The following is a 21,180-nucleotide window of genomic DNA, read 5'->3' as shown; positions in this document are numbered from 1 at the left end:
GATTTATTTTTGGAGTTTTTATATTTCACTATTTGTTTAATAAAATATTAACAATGCTGAGCACAGCACATTCATTAAGAAATTAAACTAAATAAAATACTAAGCTTCACATTAAGACAATATTTTAGTGTTAGCCTTTTACACTATGATATTACATTTCACTGGTATAAGTTAATTAAGATTAGATTGGTGTTACTGTATATGGCGCATCGAAGTCGAACTGTTCTCCGAATTCGTCATGATCACTTGTTCTTAACGGCACATCTTCAAAATATTCAAAATTGCTGGTGTCTCCTTCGCCAGTTACCAGAGGTTTGTACGATGGTTTGATTTTCTTGTCCAAAATGAGATCATAATCGACGTTCTTGAACCACTCATGGTTCTTAATGTCTTTTACTCCATTTTTTAGATTACCAAATCTACGAACATCAAAAAATAATTATCATTATTGAACTAAAATTGGGTAACATGAGTTGTGATAAAGGGCGGATGTAATTACACAACTTATCGCTCTCAATGTCGCACGGATTGTTTGCAACATAAAATTGAACGTAATTTTTCAGCATCTAAATATAACCCACATTCAGTTAAATTTGCGCCTGTTTTCGGATGAGGTCGAACATTGAAAATATTTATTTTTTGGACTATTTTTACGATGCGCATATACATTTGTTTACTTCCAAGAAGCCGTTCATCAGACATAAGAGAACGTTTATTAATTTATACCTTTTAGTCCTATCGACTTGAATAATATTTGCTAGGAGGTCCTTTATGGGTTTTGAAAAGTGTCCCGGAACGAGATACTTCCCAGAAACAATTTTCTCGTAAATTTTCATCGGATCTTTCGCGTAGAAAGGCGGATAACCGGCTGCCATTTCGTAAATTAATATTCCTAAAGCCCACCAATCCACTGCGTAATTGTAACCCTGACTCAATATGATTTCCGGTGCCAAATATTCAGGAGTTCCTGAAATAAAAGCAATTAAATTTTCAATTTCTAGTAGTAAACAAAAAACGATGCTTATCACTACTTTTATATTTAAATATTTTAAAATTATTTTAATATTGGATATACATTATAAATTATGATAATATAATAATTTATAACGACATGCTTATTCTCCTTAATGGATTAGTTCAACATTCAAGATATATGGTAGAACATAGGAAAGTATTATCTAAATTAATGTGTATCCCTCGACTTCAAACACGATTTATCGCACACACTAATTAAATATAGAAACCAGAAATAAAAGTTCATTGACAAAAATAGACTAATGCGGGGTTAACGGTCTGTATCATTTGTTACGAACGCCAAACAGTCTGGCTTGAACACTGATTAAGTCCAATCTTGGAATAATATTTTACCATTTTCCACTTTTTAATTATTTCTTGGAATATACGTGATAAACAAATTATTTCGTATATTAATTGGTGCAACATTCTGAAGTATGGCTCATGAGTTAAGAAAATTACTGTGAACAGAAATATTTTTATATCAGATTGTTGGTTGCCAGAAAAAAACAGAAAATTAGCTTACTTTTTTTATTACTATATTATTTGTTAAATTATCGGTTATTTATGTTACAGGAAAATAAATGGAGAGCTATTAAATAAAATAGTACATGAATAGTTTCCGCTTACACTCAATTATTTCTATTGTTAGTCTTCTAGATGTGCTGTGTGTATGTATTTTTTAAAAAACAAATTTTGTCTTATATTAAATATAAGGAGTATTAACACCTTTGTTCTTTTTTATGACAATTACGAAAAAATTATCAAATTTAGTATAAATAACAAAGATAAATAAATAATATTAAGTTACATTCATTTAGTATTAAAAATAAACGGACCTTGGTTAACGATTTAATCAAAATTGTAAGGGATGTTATAGAATGTATAGATTAACTAGGTAGATGAAGGCAGGTCCAATAAACTTATTGAGGATATTTGGAAGAACCAAAATAAATATCAAAACCAAATAAAATTTCAATACTCAAATAAAAGATATAAAGTATATTGTAACATTTTATAAATTGAGAACATTACTTTATTAGCAGTAAAAGTCTATTTATCGAATAATTCAGCCTTCCATATTAAGTAATTTATGAGAATATGTTAAACTTAAACGATATTAACAGTTAATTGCAAAATGATCTCAAAACAAAACAACTAAATGACATATACGAAAGACAAAACATTTGTTATTAATTCGAATGATCTACAAATGGGAATCATAGGAGACTGTGAAATGGACTCTAAAATCCTTTCAAATGAAACAACAGGCCCATGCATCTTTACAAAATTACAAATTACCACGTCAAGTCAAGTCGTCAGTATCTTGTAGTGATCCCGAAACAGGGAAGTCTAAGGAGTCTTCATCCAGAAGCAACGATCTTTTGAAACAAAGGAATCGCATTTCTGAAAAATAATACGGAAAATCCATAATATTTAATGAACCCCCGCAATAAAGTTTAGACAAAGAAAACATCATCATCATTGCCAGAGACAAGTCTGAGACATAGTCAAATGATCACATTCTACCTATTTTAAAAACACAATTTTTATTTGCATAGCTTTTGGACAATAATTGAGTATGTGTTACTACTATCAAATCTGTTATCCCGAAAAAAATTTACTCCTGGGCAGTACCCAGCTCAAACACATTTACCTAGTACACAGTGTATCCACCTTCAAGACACGTCATTCTAGATTTGGAGATGTTACAGCCTTATATAAAACAGAAGTTGTATATATCATTTCGAAACTAATACAGACAACAACTTCGTTGTTCTTATTGTTAGTTTTGGGGAAGAGTAAAGCATGAAAATTGTTAACTTACTAACCACATAAAGTGTAAGTTCGTTGATCATCAATCTTTTTACAAAACCCCAAATCAGTAAGTTTAATATAACCATCTTTATCGATCAAAATATTCTCGGGTTTCAGATCCCTATAAAGCGCACCCATTTTGTGCATGTACTCAAAAGCGAGAACCACTTGGGCCCCATAAAATTTGCACAAGGACTCGTCAAACTTCTTCTGTTTCCTCAGGTGCGTGAACATCTCACCGCCAGAGATGAACGGCATTACGAGATACAAATACACATTGTCTTTGAAGAAATAGTCCATGTGAACGATAAATTCGAAATTGAGGGCTCTCAACATTCGAATTTCCGCTATAGTGTGAGCCACTTGCTTCGTTCTCACTATGTTTCTTTTTTCCATCACTTTCATCGCGTAATTTTTGTTCGCGTTTTTGTGCCTTACTAAAAGAACACGACCGAAGGAGCCGGTACCCAATGTTTTGATGATATCAAAGTCGTTAATCCTCCCTTGCAATTCCAAAGGTTTTTTCAGTACTTCTTCTAATTCTTTTCTGTGCCTCGTCAGTAAAGTGTCGAACAGTGTCTGATGTTTGACGAGTTTGTCATCCATTACGGATGTTATGAAGCGCTTTACTTGGGCAAGGTGTTCATTGATGACATAATACCAGTCTGAAAGGCTAAACATTAGAGATGTCATGAGTGACAGTGATTTTGGGATAGGTAGAACTGAAAATTTTGTCTAAAATCAAATTAGTCATTATGACATTTTATTATATGCAATATAATCAATCCAAGTGACATTTCATAGACAGATTTTAAATGTTTGTACCTCTTAAATGAGTCACCGACCCATGGCATTACTGTAAAATAAAAAACAACATGTAATGAAAAAAGTATGCGTGCTTTGTCTCAGTGTAAGATGCTTTTTGGCAGTTAATACCATGTGCAGACGTAAATAGTTATTTCTGGAACGTATTTGGAAACAAGCCAGAGTATTCCGTGGAAAAAAGATTTTTTATTGGGGTCAGTCAAACGCCTTCCACCTTTGAACAAAATGCGCAGTTCGACATAGGAATTTCCCTTGATGCCGCGATCCACTGCCAAAACAATTAAAGTGGTTTAATCATTAATTTTAAATTCGTCATTACAAATGAAAGTTTCCTGTTTTCCTTATCAATTCAATGAAGATCAAACACGACAACACGAGTTTCAATTAAAATATTACAAAACTAATAAAGTTGAACAGAACTTTTAGCTCTAGAATTAGATTTATTTATTTACAGAACGTTCTGTAAATATTAGTGTGCTATCAAACACAACGTGTGTATTCATTCCTGCAGCATAACAGAATCGAATAATTCAGCGAGTGAAATCATTAATCTATCCGAAGACGAATATTTATGTTTACAATTGGAATCGACGATATTAGTGAGCTTTTCATATCAATACTTTCCCCCTGTAACGAAAATAAACTGCGGATGTGAAAATGTTTTATTTAAGCAGATTGAGGCAGAGACGCAGTTGTAAGTGATTTTTGGTGCTATTTTCGTAGCGGCAAGGTCAAAGGAACGACCAGATATGTTTTCTCGGGAGTTTTTCTTTGTTCCTTATGCCACTCATTAAAATTTGTGGCTCAAACTTCTGACGTGCTCAATACCTGGCAAGGTCCTTTATTTGTGTAAATATGCAGACTAATTTATGGCTAATTTTATCTACTATTAGAAATGGGCTATAATTATGTTACGTACCTTAATTTACGTCCAAAGAGTCAAAGATTATTTATGAATGATAAGTTGCAAAAATTGTTAATTCATTTCCTCAGAAGATAAACGAATCAGAGCATAGAAGTGTATGGGTTTAAATTAAGGTAAAATCACGAAATTGGTGAATAAATTCGATGTGTTATTGTTTCCGCATTCGTTAAGAAATGCGAAAACTAATTATTCTGAATTTAAGTAGAAACACCGCATTATATAATTGTTGCCTAAAATATCATTTAATTAATTTGACGTGCTTAAAAGTGGATCAATTACGTTCTGAAGTATCCACGTAATAAAATGAATCACTCGAATTTTTCTTTATGCCAAGCACTGGTTGTTCAGTTTTAAATATTTTTTTAGTTGAAAATTGGTTTAATTTTTTATTGGCCATTTTCAGTTCAAAATACAACAAAAGTATTACTTTGTTTGATTCTCTTATATCACTATATTTACAAACAATTTTTGTCCTTCATAAATTTACTACTAATTTATTTATTATTTAATAATTTTATTATTGCTTATTTATCTCGTATAATTAAATGTTGACGTTAGGAAAATCCATAAATAATATCTAACGTAAAAATATGCACAATTTAATCTGACGAAAAACTTTTCGTACTAATCTTACGTCAAACACATCGATAAAATAAATCCAAAGAGGATGCCAAAGTTATTTTGGTGGAAATCATTGTGCGATTTTAATTCACATAGATGATAAATATTTATCGTATAAATCAAATAATATTCGTTAAATTTTTTGGAAAATTTCATGTAATAATTTGTTGTGTTTTTAATGTAACAGCTGGGATTTATTTTTATCCAATAACAAATCTCTCAATAATTTATTCCTTTCAAATATATGTAAACAAAATATTGATCTCCTGTTGAATGATTTTTTATATGTATTTAATAGGTTAATTACTAATTTTAAAAAGATATTTTTATTTACTTAAAAAAATTCAAAAATTGATAATTTTGTAACTAAATTTATAATTACAGTAGTGGTCATAATTATAGTAACTTAAAAATGTGAGCTGTACTTCTAAAATTAGATGGCAGTATGTACAATGTTTTAAATATTATTGTTGTGCCAATTACAACTAGGCAATATAATTTTATTTTTCATAAAACTGCGTTTTTTATTTTTCCCTCAAAGTTGTAACAACTTTTTATTCTAAAGTATTATTGCTCCTAGGGAAGAGATTAAGGGAATTATCGTCGATAATTATTGTCAACTTAAATTAAAACCATCCTGGAAGAAATAAGTGTTGTTGACATTAACTCCAAGGATTCTGGGACCTTCAGAAAAGTCCCTGCTTTCTACTAAGGTGCGATTTGGATTTGCTCAGGATTGCGTTTACTGAAACACAAAGTTATAGCAACTTTTTATTCTAAAGAATTATTGCTTCTAGGGAGTAGAGTAAGGATTATAATTCAACATTGATAAAACTGAGATAACAAGAGGAAAAGCTTTATAAGTTTACAGCTAAATAGACAATTGTTTTTCAAAATATTGAGTAATTTAAATAAACTGGACAAGCAGTAGCTACCTAAAATATTCAACCAGTTCAAAAAACAATCCATTTTTATCATCCATTCAAATTATAACTATCCTAGAGGACATCAGCTTTGTTGAAATAAGTTCAAGGACTCTGAGACATGAAGAAAAGTACATGCTTTCTACTAAAAAATAAACGTCCATTTTGATTTGCTCAGGATTAAGTTCACTGAAACATAGAATAAAATTGACAGTTAGTATTTATAAATGAATCAAAATTTAATTTATTTGCAGATGATGATACTGCATTTCTGCTTCTCGAGTAGGTCCTTCTTATTGTATAGGACACGTTAAACAAGCATTGTAAAAACTAAAATCAACAAGATGTAGAAAAGAGCTAAATAAGTCGATAATTACAAAAAATATTGAGCCAGTTCAAAAAATAATACATTCTCATTGTCAACTCAAATTAAAACCATCCTGGAGGAAATAAGTCTTGTTGACATTAGCTCCAAGAATTCTGAGATCTTCAGATCTTTCTACTAAAAAAGTGAAGGTGCGATTTGGATTTGCTCAGGATTGCGTTTACTGAAACACAAAGTTATAGCAATTTTTTATTCTAAAGAAATATTGCTCCTATGGAGTAGAGTAAGGATTATAATTCAACATTGACAAAACCGAGTTAAACAAGAAAGAAACAACAAGAGAAAAAGCTATATAAATTTATAGCTAAATAGTCAATTGTTTTTCAAATTATTGAGTAATTTATATAAACTAGACAAGAGGTATTTATCTAAAATATTCAACCAGTTCAAAAAACAATCCATTTTTATCATTAACTCAAATTAAAACTATCCTAGAAGGCTTTGTTGAAATACGTTTAAGTATTCTGAGACATGAAGAAAAGTCCATGCTTTCTACTAAAAAAGTATAGGTCCGTTTCGATTTGCTCAGGATTGAGTTCACTGAAACACGGAATAATGTTGGTAGTATTTATACATGAATCAAAATTTAATTTATTTATAGATAATGATATTGCTTTTCTGCTTCTCATGGAGGTCTTTTTCATTGTATAGGACACATTAAACAACATTTTGCTTCAGTATATTGTAAAAATGAGTAATATCGTTAAGAAATTTGTTTAAACATGCAAATGATCCCAAACACAAATTCCTAAATATGAGGGACTGGTTAAGATCAAATCATTTACAACATTACAACAATAAATTTAAAGTCAAAAAGCTTGGAAGTATACAGAGCGTGTTTGGATATTATTCTTATCCATGTCACAGAGGGAGCATGGAATTATAAAACAAAATGGAAATTACATTATTGTCAAATTAAATGTCACTCATTTAGTCAATAAAAATTCTTTTTAAGATTAAAGTTGCTACATTTATGTCATTTTCACTACATTTTATGAAATAAGAAAATAAAAACATAGAAGAATACGTATAATACAATATTTATTTAAAAATTTAAAAAATTACTAATCACTACTTATGTATACGAAATTTAATTTAAAATAAATGAAATAGTAGTTTTAAGAAAATTTTATATTTTACTCATTACTCATTTTTGTCAAATTTAAAATCTTAAAACTACTAATCAACTCATTTTAAAATACGTTTAATATAAATAAATTATTTGAATTGTATCCAAGAATTTTGATTTTATAAATAATTTATTTGTTCCTCCAAATATTTTCTTTGTACTTTAACCTTTCGGAAAACGGACGTTCCCAGAAAATTTTCCAACAGAACCCCAAAACAAAGGAACCGGGATCGTCACACGCGCGATTCCGAAACACGCACAAAAAAAATATACGTATGTACCGTCAACGATGCACCGCAACGCGCAGCATCTGCTTAGAGGTTGCGCGGGTGGGGCGCAACGTATAAATCCCGCGGGGTTAGCAAAACAACAAACATTTGACACACGCGCTCAAAAGTGATTACCAAAGGTGCATTGTTATTTATTTATTTTCTGCGAATCTGTTCGTTGGGATTAGTTTGAGTGCAAGATGCGTCCGCCATCGCAGTACCCGGAGGAGATCGCCGCCGAACCGGACCAGGAGCCGGATCCCAGGATGGGGGCGATGATGATTTGCACCCGGCTGGCCGGAAGGGCCGTCATCAGGGTGATCGGTCGGTGCAACGAGGCGCAGGAAAATAGCGAGTTAGGTGAGTAATGGACTGCCGAAAGTGGATGTGTGTCACGTGAAATGTGCAGTTTGTGAACAAAAGTTGCGAAGGAGAAGTGCACTGGTTACAAAATCCATTTGAAAATGATACCTCATATAAAATTTAATATTATATACAATTATTTTCTGAAGAATAGAAGTTGAGCTAAACATTTTCTAAAAGTAGTTTTTCTCCACCTGTGTCTTCAAAATAATTGCCAAGATTAAATTAGGTTTCGCATATACAAAATCATATATTTAAAGAAGATGAAGTTATAATTAGTAAAAGGAAGTCATTTTCAAATGCGTAAATATAAAGTTGGCTTTTGGCAATGTGTTAGTTTCAAGTACTTGTGACGAAAATAATTTTGAAGTTTGGTTCATGTTAATTCGATTTAAATTGCTACTCGTTTTTGCGTGTTTGTAAACATTCATCCTGTTTTATTTCGTTTTTGCTTGATAAATAACAGTACTGGTTGTTATGGCAACCAATTATAATTGTTCATAAAACTGACTTGTTTAGATTGTGCATGTTTGAATAGTCAAGCGACAAAGAGGGAATAAAATACATCATTATAATCTTCATATTTTAATTGAATGTTGTATTTTTACTTCTTGTTTACTATAGGTACTTTCCTAGACATAGATAATATATAAATAAGATTAACATGTATTAATATAATGTTATGCTGACTAGTATTGGTTTTAAATGATTTTAATATTTTCTAAAAAAAATTCTAAAGGGTTTATGTTTACGCTGGTACTAACAGCAAGGTGTTCGCCTTAAAGCCTACATAAAAGGTAATGAAAAGGTCAATTCGTGCCGAGAACAAACCTATACTATTTATGGGTTTATTCAGGAAAACTGTTCGATCAAGATCGTTGATTTACCTTGAGCGGTTTCCGAGTTGCGGCGCACCGTCAGATTTATTAAAACCTAATTCGATTGTAAAAACCGAAAGTACGAACGAAAGTAAACTGATGATTTGCTCTGGCGCTTACTTTCGTTTCAATCAGGAAGTGATCTTTCGAAGCGAACTATGATTATGAATACAAAAGATCAGTTTAGAAATATGTTAATATTGAGCCATTGAAAAATAATTTTCTTACCAATTCATATTTATAATTACCTAAAACTCCACATAAACATTAACATTATAAAAAAGTAATGAACTTTCTTTGGTCGAAACTTTTGAAACAACGATGCTTTCTCCCATGATTATGGGAATTTAAATAATTGTAAGGACAATACGTTTTACCTTATTGCTGGGATCCAAGTCACAGACTTTGCTCATTATTCCCCCATCTCCCAGAAAATGACTAACTGAACCATGCCAATGCATGGTTATTAATTAAATGGGTTGCAAATGACTACAATAATACATTTTCGCACATTTGCGCTGCATATTGCCGATACAATTATAATTAATAGTTCCTTCAAATGTAACAATAATGAGTATCTCATACGCGATGTTAGAAACTTTCTATTTCCGTGCCAGTTATTTTCAGCGGAAGCTAACTTTGTTTACGTACTTTTATTTTTGTTTGGGTCGGTCAAGGTAAAAATATTTTACTGTTCTAATCTTTAATAATAACAGTCCGGATTAAAGTACGCTATCCGATTAAATTAAATTTTAATTCGCGATTATTATAGACCCCTCAAAAATATAAGGTTTTATTAAATTATTTGAGGTCGAAAACAACCCCCCTTTCTAAATTTAGTCGGGGATTTCGAAATGTAAAAGTTCCTTCTGTTACATCCAATACGGAAGGCTAAAAATACACGTTTAATTTCCTAAGTAATTACGCCAATGTAAGATGTAAACAAACTGATAAAATTCAAACTGAAAATATGGACAAAGAAAAGACTAACTGCGCAGATTAAAATTACATTTGGATACATCAAGGATATTCGTGCAATATATTTTGGAATAAATTGTACTTATAGTTAGATTGAATACTAATTTTTTTATTCTACTCAACAAACGAAGTAACAAAATTAAATTTATTGTCACTTGCCTATAAGTCTTACTGAATCCTTGAAAAATTCTCTGTGAAATGGAACTATTTAACCTTTCCTTATTAAGTGCAGGTTACAAACAAAAGGTTTAATTGAGATTGTACAGGGTGGTCCATTCCTAACTAAATAAATAGGTTAAAAAATTAATGGATATTGTTACATATTTTATTCAATTTTCTCATAGGGAAGTCAAAATACAACAAAATATAAAGAAGTCTGTAACATTTTTATAAGGGATGTTATTGTAAAATATTCGAGATATTGGGAACTCCTATTATTAAATGAAAAATATGTATTCACCTTAAATATGTGATATCCTATAACAAATAAATAATAGTGCCATGTTATAAGTATTATAACTTTAATTGTATCGAAAACTAAGTTGATAAGTTTTTATTTGCGAGGAATTTTTTGGGCATTTGAAAGATATTGTATACAGTGTGACCCATTTGTATTTTTTGCCCTATTTTAACATTTGTTTTTCAACTGTAAAACATAAAAATATGTACTTACAAACTTACTAGGCAATTTTTATACATGAGAATTAAAGAAATCATACTAATAAATTTTATATAGAAAATCTAACTACACCACTGGATTAAGCACCCTTAGAAATGAGTATATAGAAAATTTCATAAAAAAAATATGCACGTTCATAATTCTTTGGAAAAAATAAAAATCACATTGTTCTTATAAATTTGGAACAATAAAAAATCCACAAATTACCTTATTTATCAACAATATTGAAATATTATACTAATAATATTATGCTAATTATACGATAGTTACAATAATACTCGGAAAACTCAAGTTCGTGGAAGAATTAATGAAATTATCCCAAAACAACTGAAAATGATACCCATAAACTTACGAAAAAGTTTGTGGATATCAAAGTAATAAAATCCGTGAATCAGTGATTGATGGAAATAAATAAAATTTAAGTATTAAATATTAATATAAGTATTAAAAAATTAGATAGTGTTATTTTTGACAGTTCTGATTAAGAAAATAAACTAGTAAAAAGAATATGATTTTCATTTTTTCCACAGAAGATGAATACGCATAATTTTTTTATTAAATTTAGTATATACCTATTTCAAGGAGTGCTTAATCCAGAGATGTAGTTAGATTTTCTATAAAAAAATTGCTAATATGATTTCATTAATTTTCATGCCTAAATAATTACCCTGTAGGTTTTGATTTTGGGCAAAAAACTTGGCATTTTGTCCATAAGTACATATTTTCATGCTTTCCAAGTGAAAAAGAAGTTTGTCAAAATAGGACAAAAAATACAAATTATATGGGACACTCTGTATGTTACAACCTAAAATTCTGTAAGATTTATAGTCAGCAATGCATTATGGATTTTTGGAACGTACATCTCGATATTTTATGACTTTCTGCATTAACAGGACTAAAATATCCCGTTTCTCAGGAAATTAAAGCAGCACCTATTACATAATTCTAAAAATTATAAAACATTAATACATATGTACATAATTCAATTAATTAACAATTTTAATATAGGACAACCGACCATTGAAAGCACGTTAGGAAAAGTAGGTAAAAATATCGATTAAACATTTCATTTTAAATCCGAGCTGGTCTCAGCTGAGCAGTTAAGTTCGCGTGTGCAGGAAGTAAAAATAGTAGAACGAGCAGCAGCATCTGACACAGATGCGGGAGACGGAAATAATTTCGAACATGCGCGTCCCCCCGATTCCTCAGTACGATCGTAACGATGGCCAGTGCCGTGACGAGGGTAATTCACAGGTGCGAGGAGGCGCAAGAAACCGAAAATCTAGGTACCGACAAAATTTTTTATAACTTAAAGGTTTTCATACGCATCGCGTACTCGTTCCCAGTCTTGTGACTGAAACGTGACAATCACGGAACGAAATAAAAGGACGGATTGTGCGCATGACATGCGTGTCGATGATTTCAGTTTCACTTTGTTGCAGTTGCTACATAGAAAACCTAGTTTTCACATGCGTAATCGTGCGAGCGTTAGGTTTTCTATAATATTGGTTTACATCAAAATTTTATCAGTTACTAAATTTCTTATTTGCATTTATAATGGGGCTTTATTTTAACGTTGATTCATATTACATAACGGCATTTATTTTTAACTTGAAGATGAACATTTATCCTCAAGTTATTTTAATGCAAAAAGAGAAAAGGAAAATCACAATTAACGTAAAATGTACTTTCATTTAAAATTGTTGATCACATTCATAATTTGTTTGTTTTTATTGGCAGGTTTCCATTATATTAAATTAATCAAATTATTTTCACATTTATGAATTAACAACTTTCTTCAATATTATGAGCTAAAAAATATATAATTAGAATGGAACGTCAGCTTGTGGATACAAAAATAGTTTCTGACACGAATGTGAGGAAATGTAGATTTCCACTAATTCGCCTTTTTAACCATTCGTTCAAATTGTAATTAACAAGTAATCGCTTAATTAACAATTTAATTCTTTGTACACTTGTAATTCAGGAGAGCACATCATGTACAAACAAGTCTACAACCATTAAGCACGACACGAATGTGAAAGTTTTTCTGCACCTGACATTCAAACACCAAAAAGCGAATGAATCGGATTGAACTAGACCAGAAATCGGAAACGCGCAAATTCTCGGTTCCTCGTTCACTTATGTAACACAATTAATGATATAATGAGTGCGGTATTGTGTATTTTAAATTGCATAATGGATTTTCATCCTATTAAACATCTGTTTATCGAAACTTTCCCACAAACTGTAATTAAGAAATTGCCTACTAAAACAAACCATCGTTGACGGCGGATAAAAATCACATACCCAATAAACTTGCACAAGAACAACATAAAAAATCCATAACGATGTTTATCGGAATGTGAATGAATCCTACGGCAATTTGCATAAAGTTGTGACACCGGGGAACGGACGCCTAATTTTCCAAAGTCACACGTCTCGTTTGAAGATTGTCGTGGTAAAAATGTTAATTGTTTTTCTTTTAATTGCACCTCACACCTGACGCACAGATTAAACAGCCTAATTAAGCGATGTAATCGCATATATTATTTTGCAATTAGGAACTTGAACCGTATTCGGAGTAACAACGGAATTATATAAAATTCGGTTACACCGTCCGAAACACAAAGAGAACTTTCGCATTATGAAAGTGCGACGTTTTCAGTAATTGTGACATCGCCGTTTAAAATGCGGTTAATTTTCGGTTAAAATTCCCGCTTTTTGTTATAACATTACGGCATATAAAAATGTGCGTTACGTAAAAAAATGCGTTTTGTTACAGATCTATCGAAATGCCAGTTGATGCAAGTACCAGACGCAGTCTACCATCTGATGAGGCACACGGAACTGAAGACCTGTGATTTGAGCGACAATGTGATAACGAAAATACCGCCCAAGTTCGCCGTTAAATTTAGTCTGATCACCGATCTGAATTTGTCCCATAATCAAATGTCGAAGCTGCCAGACGAATGTGCCGATCTCAAATCATTGGAGCGGCTGGACATTTCGTACAACACGTTCATCTCCCTGCCAAATTGTATTTTTAAGATTCCCAAGTTGCTACACCTCAACGCCAGCAACAACCATATTGTTGGTGAGTAATTTCAATAAAACACGACCTCCTTGGTTTGGGATTAATAATATAATTTTTGCAGATATAGAAGTAGAATTTATGAAGGAAGCCCCGTCGTTGCAAGTAGTCGATCTCACCAACAATCCAGTTGGTCCCAGGATTCATGAACAACTGTCAGAAATAACCAATATGAATATTTTACTCACGCCGAGAGAGAAAGAGGACTGGGAAGATCTTACTATTTAAAAAGCGTTGTATTTATCAATGGACACTGCCATTATTACTCAATGCAAAAAGCTTTGTTCGCAAGCCCCACAGGTTGGGACGATAGTGCAATATTTACCAAATTAATAAAAAAAAACATGTGTTATTATGTATATATATAGTCTAGTGTAGATACGGAACTGACGAATTTATACTTATTTTGCAACAAAGACTTTTTGATTGGTTGAATTGTTGGTAGTCTTTCCAACGGGTGCTAATTTTAAGGCAGTTAGTACATTTAATTGAATGTAAAGTATTTGTATTTTTATAATTATTGTTTCCTTGTTGAAGGACTCTATTTAAAAAGTACTAATTTACGTGCTTACATTTAAGCACAGCTGTGTGCATAATTTTTATACTGACTTACGTGTTGTTCATATGTATATTTGTATATTAATCATTTTTGTACTTAATTTGACATTATTTGGATCCATCTGGTCATACTGTGATAGGAATAGATATATTCTTTTGTTAACGTCTAGATGTCCGCCATTCTGAATGTCAAATAAATTTAAACACAGAGTTTTTGTTTTATTTTAAGGGAATTTATGTTATAAAAAACATATCTTGCCTCTTCAAACAACGAGATATAATAATATTTAATTAAATACAATCATATCTTCAAAAACTGAAATATACCGTCGGAATACTAGTATTATTTATGTAAAATAAAATAAAAGGAAAAATCCGTCCATAATTAGAATTGTTGCATTAAACGGAGGATCAATGAAAGTATTATTTGTAAAAAAGGAATAAAGAACTGAAAATGGTGAGTGGGAAAAACTTATTTTTTAATTTTTTTCCGAAACGCGAAAATCCTATGCTTTCGATGAAAAAAAGGTGTCTGAAAATTATTCATAATAATGGTCACTTTATAAAATATTAGTGTAGAATTAATTAAAATACCAATTACAAATTATTTGAACTAATAAAGCTTTAAATAGCATCATCAGTAAAATTAAACTCTTTATTTTTTATTATTTAACTATGTAATTGTTAAATTTATAAAGGGAAGTTCATTTTTTATATATTTTTTTGCTCTATTTTCTATCAATACTGTGTCCTCCAAATTTTCAAAACCATTATACTACATTTATAACGAAAATTTTCTATTTATTTCAAAAGAAATCTTTTGTATTTGTTTTGGCGGTACTAGTCAGAGACAACCAATAATGTATCATGCGCATCTCCCTTCTCTATATCTGTCGTCTCACTCTGTAGTAGTCATATACATTTATGAGTATGCGCACGAAGTATAGATATATCTATACTTCGTGAGTATGCGCATAAAACAGTGTGTTTGTGTGATGTCCAAAAAGAAGAAGAAGAAGAAACTAACCTAATTTTGCCACATTCAACATATTTAAGAGAAACACCGTTTACGTTACAAGATAATATTTTCGATTTATAATTGTGGTCTATACATCCATAATGGACTTTGTTATTGACGTAACTGGAGACGTACAACAAGACAATCAACCGAAACCACAAACAAAAGTAAGTTTTGTTAAAGAATTATTAAAAGAATACAAACAGGACCTGTTAACGGAAGTCAAAGCCAAAAAAGAAGCTAAACCGAAATCGATTACCGATGCTTTCATAGTAGAAATGGGTTGGACTGGAAATCCCAATATTAATAAGAAGTGGAAGAAAAAAATGAAAAAGGAGGTTACGGTAACTGACAAGTCTGAAGTCAAAGAGGCACTAGCAAAATCAGTAATCACTCCAGACTTTGAAAAACTGCATGCGGTGCCGCGATATGATGTTTCAGAGAAAAAACTAAAACAAGAAAGACAAGTATGTATATAAAAAATGTTTTTATGTTTATTACATTTAGAATATTTTAGAAAGATAGGGAGAAGACTAAAGGTAAAAAATGGTATGGACTTCCAGCAACTGAAGTGACTGAGGAAGTAAAAAGGGACTTGGAGATCATACAAATGAGGTCTGTCTTAGATCCTAAACATTTCTACAAGAAAAATGATTTAAAAGTCTTGCCAAAATACTTTCAGGTAATTTAATTTTTTTTTACAAGTACATATTAGTACAACTCATTAATACATTAAAGTCATTCAACAATTATATGTTAATTATTATTCTTTAGATAGGCAAAGTTATGGATTCACCATTGGATTATTACAATAACCGTCTGACAAAAAAAGAACGTAAGAAGTCGTTGGTCGATGAACTGTTGGCAGATGCTGAATTTAATAAGTTTAACAAGAGAAAATACAAAGAAATAATTGAAGAGAAGCAGAAAACTCATTATAAGGCTTGGAGGCAGGCTAAAAGGTTGAAAAAGAAAAAATAAAATGTTATATATAATAAACTGTTTTTACAATAATTGAAATTTTATTGATTTCTCAAAATCCATAATATACTTAGAAAAATGTGACTAGTTATAACCCACCAGTGACTTCAATAGATGCTCCACTTACATAAGAACTTCTATCTGAGGCCAAAAACGAAATCACTTCGGCAATTTCTGCAAAACAAACCAATTAACTGCCAGAAACGATTGGAGCTCCTCACATACCTTCAGGTTTTCCAAATCTGCCAAGGGCAATGTTACTTTTGAACCTGTCTCTTACTTTGTCAGGCACAGTTTGAATCATGGGCGTTTCAATGAAACCTGGCAGAATGGCATTAACTCTTATTCCGAATTGTCCGAGTTCTTTCGCCGCCGTTTTGGTGAGTAATTCAACACCCGCCTTGCTGGCGCAATAATTTGATTGTCCAATGTTACCGTATTTTCCAACGATGCTCGCTATGTTTATTATGGAAGCGTTTTTAATTTTATTTTGAGTTATTGCGTTTGCGAATGTTTGGATTACCAAAAATGTGCCCTGTAAAAAAATAAATAGTAAAAATATAGTTGTTTCAGCAATTAATCACTACAAAATTGGACATTTTCATACTTTTAAATTTACATCAATAACTTCTTGGAAGTCTTGTTCAGACAGCTTCAATAAAAAATTATCTCTTGTTATGCCAGCACAGTTTACAATTATGGTTGGTGGTTTATTGTATGTGTTTATGGCTTTACTCAATGCATCTTGAATACTTGAAATTTGACCTACATCCACTTCTAAGCCAGTATGTGTTTGATCAGTTTTTGTGGGTAAAAGTTCTACAGTTTCAGATACACTTTTTAAGACTTTGTCTGCAGCTATTACACTGGCTCCTTCTCTGGCGAGAATTTTTGATGTTTCCCGTCCTATTCCAGATCCAGCACCTACGTTTTAAGACTAAAATAAGTGTTTAAAAAGCAACTATTTATTTAAAGTACCTGTTACAAATGCTAACCTACCAACAAGAGCCATTTTGATTTAGTTTATCTCTGTTTTGAGTAGAATGAAAAATATGTACAAATTTTCTAGGTGATAAGGAGCAGTCTAAAGGTCAAAGGCATTTTAAGAACCGTATTTACGCAAATTATATGGTTTATCAAGGACATAACTTTGCAGGTATTTTTAATAGTTAATAATTAATAAATTAAACACACAAATAAATAGAGAACCATTTTTATTTCTGAAACTTTTACATAAAATAAAATATTCATTATTACTTACATTTTACATTTGTTAACAAATGAAAATGTTCAAGATACCCCCATTGTTGCCAGGAGTTATCCAGCGTTTTGGATTCGTTCAATAATCGATGTCGAATAAACTAACTATAAATATTATACAATTGAATTTTTAAATCCATAAACAAAAGTTATTATTCACATTATTTTAGGAACACTTAAAAAAACACTGCGAAATTATTAGGTTAACACAACTTCAACGTTCAAAACATAATAGGTTAAGTTTTTAGTGTGTGCTGTTATAAAACTGTGTGATAGTCCTGCAATAAAAAATGTTAAAAACTTTATCAAAATGTGCGCTATTGGGCTCTGTGGGCATAAGCAGTTTTATTGCGGGTTCCTATTTAGAAAAACGAAAAATATTCCAAGTAGACAACCTTCCTGGACCAATATTTGGCTCCGTATCTGCCGCATCGCCCTTATCACCGGTGCCAGTTGAAAGTAACTCTAACAGGGTGTCACAGATTATGAAATACGGCTTTCCTGGCTACGACAATATTAGATCATTTGACGATTACGTTTTGAGTTACGACCGCAGAACTAGAATCGCACACTGGGTGTTTGAACATTTAACTCGCGACACTATTAAGTACGGGGAAGGTGTCGACAGGTCCAAGTGTGATTTTAAGGCTGATGAAAGTATACACAAATATTTTAGGTACAAAATACAACAATCTAATATATATAATAAGGGGATTATAAATGCCCGTTTATAGGTCAGAAAACACTGATTACAAACATTCTGGGTATGATAGAGGACACTTGGCAGCAGCCGGAAACCACAAGAGGGAACAAAAGCATGTGGATCAAACGTTCTTCCTCTCAAATATGGCACCACAAGTTGGTAGAGGTTTTAACAGAGATTCTTGGAATCGATTGGAGAAATATGTAAGAAAATTGACCAAGGTTTATACAAATGTTTACTGTTGCACTGGACCTCTTTTTTTACCAAGGTATTACTAATTGATTAGGGCACTGATATACATATTTAATATTTGGTATATTTTAGGAGAGAATCTGATGGAAAAAATTATGTAAAATATGAGGTAATAGGGGCAAACCATGTGGCAGTTCCAACACATTTTTTCAAAGTAGTAGTTGGGGAGACAGTCGATGGTAAATTGGAAATGGAGGCATATGTGATGCCTAATGCTGTAATTGATGACGATGTTCCTTTAACCAGTTTTCAGGTAATTCTTTTATAAATAAATATATTAAACAATTACACAATAAAAAATGACATACTTTAGGTTCCACCCGATAGCATTGAGAAAGCAGCTGGCTTATTATTCTTTGACAATATTGTTAGAAGCAAAATTAGTAAAATCAATGGAAAAAAAAATTAGTTTGTGAGAAGAACTAAGTAAAAAAAACAAATTTTTGTCTGTAAATCTGTATATATGTACACTGTTAGCATACTTGTATGTATCAAAAAAGGATTAAATCCTCTTTAATATCTTTAAATGTTTGTTTGTTTATTTCAAAATGTTAACATAATATTATATATTTATTTAAAACATTAAAATTGTTTTTTATATCAAACAAACTAAAAATGTAAATATTACCTATATCATATCATCTTATACACTTTTCTAGTCATAAATGAAATATATACATTTTAATAATACATCTGTTTTTTAATAACTCTATTTTATCCTGAGCTAAAAAAAAACATAATATATCTTGTGCATACTTGTCCTTATATGAAAATGTTTTTTGTTGTTTTCAAACAATTTATCCACCTCCTTGTCTCCATTTGTTCTTTGAGTACATTTGTATGTTTCAATGTCTTGCTTGTCTCCTTCAAGATGTCTAACCTATTTGAGGCATCCACCGTCAAAGTTATTTTCTATTTAGGTTTAAAATGTGCCTGAATCTGATCTGAAACTATTATCTCCTTCACTTTACTAAAAACTTTTTGACAATGTTCGATCAAAGATTGTTGCTAATATGGTAGCGGAATTGTAAATGATTGTAATAATTGACCAAACCCAAAAATGATCTTACTTGGGTCACATTTTAGGAGCGTCTGAAATTACTTTCATTTATGGACGAGATATTTCGTCCATAAATGAACCACCTATCCAAATCATCATCCACCTGCATTTTGTATGACAAGGGTATGAGTCTTCCCAGCCTCTTTTCAAATACCATTTCAAAAGTAATATTAAACAATGTTAAAATTCCTGCCTGACAACATTTAATAATTTATCAGTATAACTTTTTAAAATTATACTTCTAACATTTAGTCTATACTCATTATAATAGACAGCAAGAATTATCCTTGTTCACCACTAGTCCATAAGTGCCTTCTTATTTTATCTTATTCAGGTTTATATTATAAATATTAACCTTATTGCGAATTTGATCATAGTTCATAGTATGTATGTTAGATACAGTGTGGCCCATATGAAAGCAAGACCCTCTCATAGAATTTGTATATGTGGTCCGATTATGATCAAACGTAATGCATGAAAATATGTATCGAATATTAAGTAATTTTTTAGGGACAAAAATCGTAAATCTGATTTTATTTATTCGGTTTATTATCATATTTTTTGTTATTTTATATATAAGTAGGTGTATCATAATTCAAATTTGAATTATTGACGTGAACCATGTAATAATTTTTTATTATTGTAGTCAAAAATTTAATAAAATGAAAATGTATTAAAAATAATTATAATTTCACATTGAAGGTGGTGTGGAAAATCGGCGCATGTCAGGACGCACACGAAAATCCACTCCCAAGTTAGACAAAATTATAAAAAGCTTTCCATCAAAGACCCTCGCAAAACATCAAGACAAATCACGGAGGAAATTTCGATACAATTTAATTTAGATAGTAGTAGCAAAACATTAAAAATTACCTTTAATGATGCGGTATTACATAGCCGATTTGCAGATAAAACACCACTGCTATTAAACAAAAACAGAGCGTTCCGTTAGATATTTGCAAAATCCCAATTACCAAACACACGTTTATAATTATTAAAGAGTGGTTTCTAATGAAAAACTTAATTGTGCTTGAATGGCAGTCTCAATCTCCCGATCTAAGTTCTTTTGAGCACGTTTGGGAAGTAATAGACCGTCACATCCGTACAAAAAACATCAAAAGCAAACAAGAACTTATTCAAACCATACAGGAGCACTGGAAACAAATTAGTATTGACACATTACAGAGAATAGTGACGCCACAAAAATATTTGTGTTATTACTAATTTTTTATGAATATTAATAAAAAATTCGAAATATGGCAAACTTTTTCTGCAAAATGTGAACAACCATCATCTCAACGGTTTCATAATTAATCAATATTTGTAATATTTTTTTCAAAATTTAAACCTAACTTGTACTCCTTTTGAATATCGAAATCACTCACACAGTCAACTCGAATTAAAAATATAAAAATCTATTGAGTGAAGTCAGACATTTAATAACGAG

At 31.1% G+C, this 21,180-nt stretch overlaps 5 protein-coding genes across 5 annotated transcripts; 3 read left to right on the top strand and 2 right to left on the bottom strand.

Moving 5' to 3' along the window:
• Positions 1 to 105: 105 nt before the first annotated feature.
• Positions 106 to 3,578, bottom strand: LOC109597410 (cAMP-dependent protein kinase catalytic subunit alpha). Its single transcript, XM_020013082.2, has 3 exons — positions 2,847 to 3,578; positions 727 to 967; positions 106 to 419 (listed from the first exon to the last, which is right to left on the bottom strand). Exons 1-3 carry the CDS (start codon positions 3,523 to 3,525, stop codon positions 182 to 184), a joined length of 1,158 nt encoding a protein of 385 aa, XP_019868641.1. The 5' UTR covers positions 3,526 to 3,578; the 3' UTR covers positions 106 to 181.
• A 4,438-nt stretch (positions 3,579 to 8,016) lies between these two features.
• On the top strand, positions 8,017 to 14,669 carry LOC109597428 (leucine-rich repeat-containing protein 20). Its single transcript, XM_020013106.1, has 3 exons — positions 8,017 to 8,269; positions 13,593 to 13,904; positions 13,966 to 14,669. The coding sequence occupies exons 1-3, from the start codon at positions 8,110 to 8,112 to the stop codon at positions 14,127 to 14,129; spliced, it is 636 nt and encodes a 211-aa protein (XP_019868665.1). The 5' UTR covers positions 8,017 to 8,109; the 3' UTR covers positions 14,130 to 14,669.
• A 791-nt stretch (positions 14,670 to 15,460) lies between these two features.
• LOC109597427 (deoxynucleotidyltransferase terminal-interacting protein 2) lies at positions 15,461 to 16,491 on the top strand. Its single transcript, XM_020013105.2, has 3 exons — positions 15,461 to 15,944; positions 15,995 to 16,159; positions 16,252 to 16,491. Exons 1-3 carry the CDS (start codon positions 15,579 to 15,581, stop codon positions 16,456 to 16,458), a joined length of 738 nt encoding a protein of 245 aa, XP_019868664.1. The 5' UTR covers positions 15,461 to 15,578; the 3' UTR covers positions 16,459 to 16,491.
• Positions 16,463 to 17,565, bottom strand: LOC109597426 (estradiol 17-beta-dehydrogenase 8). The gene is made up of 4 exons (XM_020013103.2): positions 17,437 to 17,565; positions 17,066 to 17,382; positions 16,684 to 16,993; positions 16,463 to 16,632 (listed from the first exon to the last, which is right to left on the bottom strand). The coding sequence occupies exons 1-4, from the start codon at positions 17,468 to 17,470 to the stop codon at positions 16,547 to 16,549; spliced, it is 747 nt and encodes a 248-aa protein (XP_019868662.1). The 5' UTR covers positions 17,471 to 17,565; the 3' UTR covers positions 16,463 to 16,546.
• On the top strand, positions 17,539 to 19,363 carry LOC109597425 (endonuclease G, mitochondrial). The gene is made up of 5 exons (XM_020013102.2): positions 17,539 to 17,614; positions 17,889 to 18,394; positions 18,453 to 18,689; positions 18,746 to 18,926; positions 18,987 to 19,363. The coding sequence occupies exons 2-5, from the start codon at positions 18,009 to 18,011 to the stop codon at positions 19,080 to 19,082; spliced, it is 900 nt and encodes a 299-aa protein (XP_019868661.2). The 5' UTR covers positions 17,539 to 17,614; positions 17,889 to 18,008; the 3' UTR covers positions 19,083 to 19,363.
• The last annotated feature ends 1,817 nt before the right edge of the window (positions 19,364 to 21,180 follow it).

Source organism: Aethina tumida, chromosome 3 (assembly GCF_024364675.1).
Source record: "Aethina tumida isolate Nest 87 chromosome 3, icAetTumi1.1, whole genome shotgun sequence".
NCBI lineage: Eukaryota > Metazoa > Arthropoda > Insecta > Coleoptera > Nitidulidae > Aethina > Aethina tumida.
This window is presented reverse-complemented; position numbering and strand designations above follow the sequence as displayed.

Coding starts and splice junctions, on each gene's coding strand:
- LOC109597427 (XM_020013105.2), top strand. CDS start 15,579: ATGGACTTTGTTATTGACGTAACTGGAGACGTACAACAAGACAATCAA. Junction 15,945..15,994: donor AACTAAAACAAGAAAGACAA/GTATGTATATAA, acceptor AGAATATTTTAG/AAAGATAGGGAGAAGACTAA. Junction 16,160..16,251: donor TCTTGCCAAAATACTTTCAG/GTAATTTAATTT, acceptor ATTATTCTTTAG/ATAGGCAAAGTTATGGATTC.
- LOC109597426 (XM_020013103.2), bottom strand. CDS start 17,470: ATGGCTCTTGTTGGTAGGTTAGCATTTGTAACAG. Junction 16,994..17,065: donor TTATTGATGTAAATTTAAAA/GTATGAAAATGT, acceptor ATTTTTTTACAG/GGCACATTTTTGGTAATCCA. Junction 16,633..16,683: donor CAGATTTGGAAAACCTGAAG/GTATGTGAGGAG, acceptor TTTGTTTTGCAG/AAATTGCCGAAGTGATTTCG.
- LOC109597410 (XM_020013082.2), bottom strand. CDS start 3,525: ATGACATCTCTAATGTTTAGCCTTTCAGACTGGTATTATGTCATCAAT. Junction 968..2,846: donor ACGAACTTACACTTTATGTG/GTTAGTAAGTTA, acceptor CTTTTATTTCAG/GAACTCCTGAATATTTGGCA. Junction 420..726: donor CAAGTCGATAGGACTAAAAG/GTATAAATTAAT, acceptor TGATGTTCGTAG/ATTTGGTAATCTAAAAAATG.
- LOC109597425 (XM_020013102.2), top strand. CDS start 18,009: ATGTTAAAAACTTTATCAAAATGTGCGCTATTGGGCTCTGTGGGCATA. Junction 18,690..18,745: donor GGACCTCTTTTTTTACCAAG/GTATTACTAATT, acceptor GGTATATTTTAG/GAGAGAATCTGATGGAAAAA. Junction 18,927..18,986: donor TTCCTTTAACCAGTTTTCAG/GTAATTCTTTTA, acceptor GACATACTTTAG/GTTCCACCCGATAGCATTGA.
- LOC109597428 (XM_020013106.1), top strand. CDS start 8,110: ATGCGTCCGCCATCGCAGTACCCGGAGGAGATCGCCGCCGAACCGGAC. Junction 8,270..13,592: donor GCAGGAAAATAGCGAGTTAG/GTGAGTAATGGA, acceptor GTTTTGTTACAG/ATCTATCGAAATGCCAGTTG. Junction 13,905..13,965: donor CAGCAACAACCATATTGTTG/GTGAGTAATTTC, acceptor TAATTTTTGCAG/ATATAGAAGTAGAATTTATG.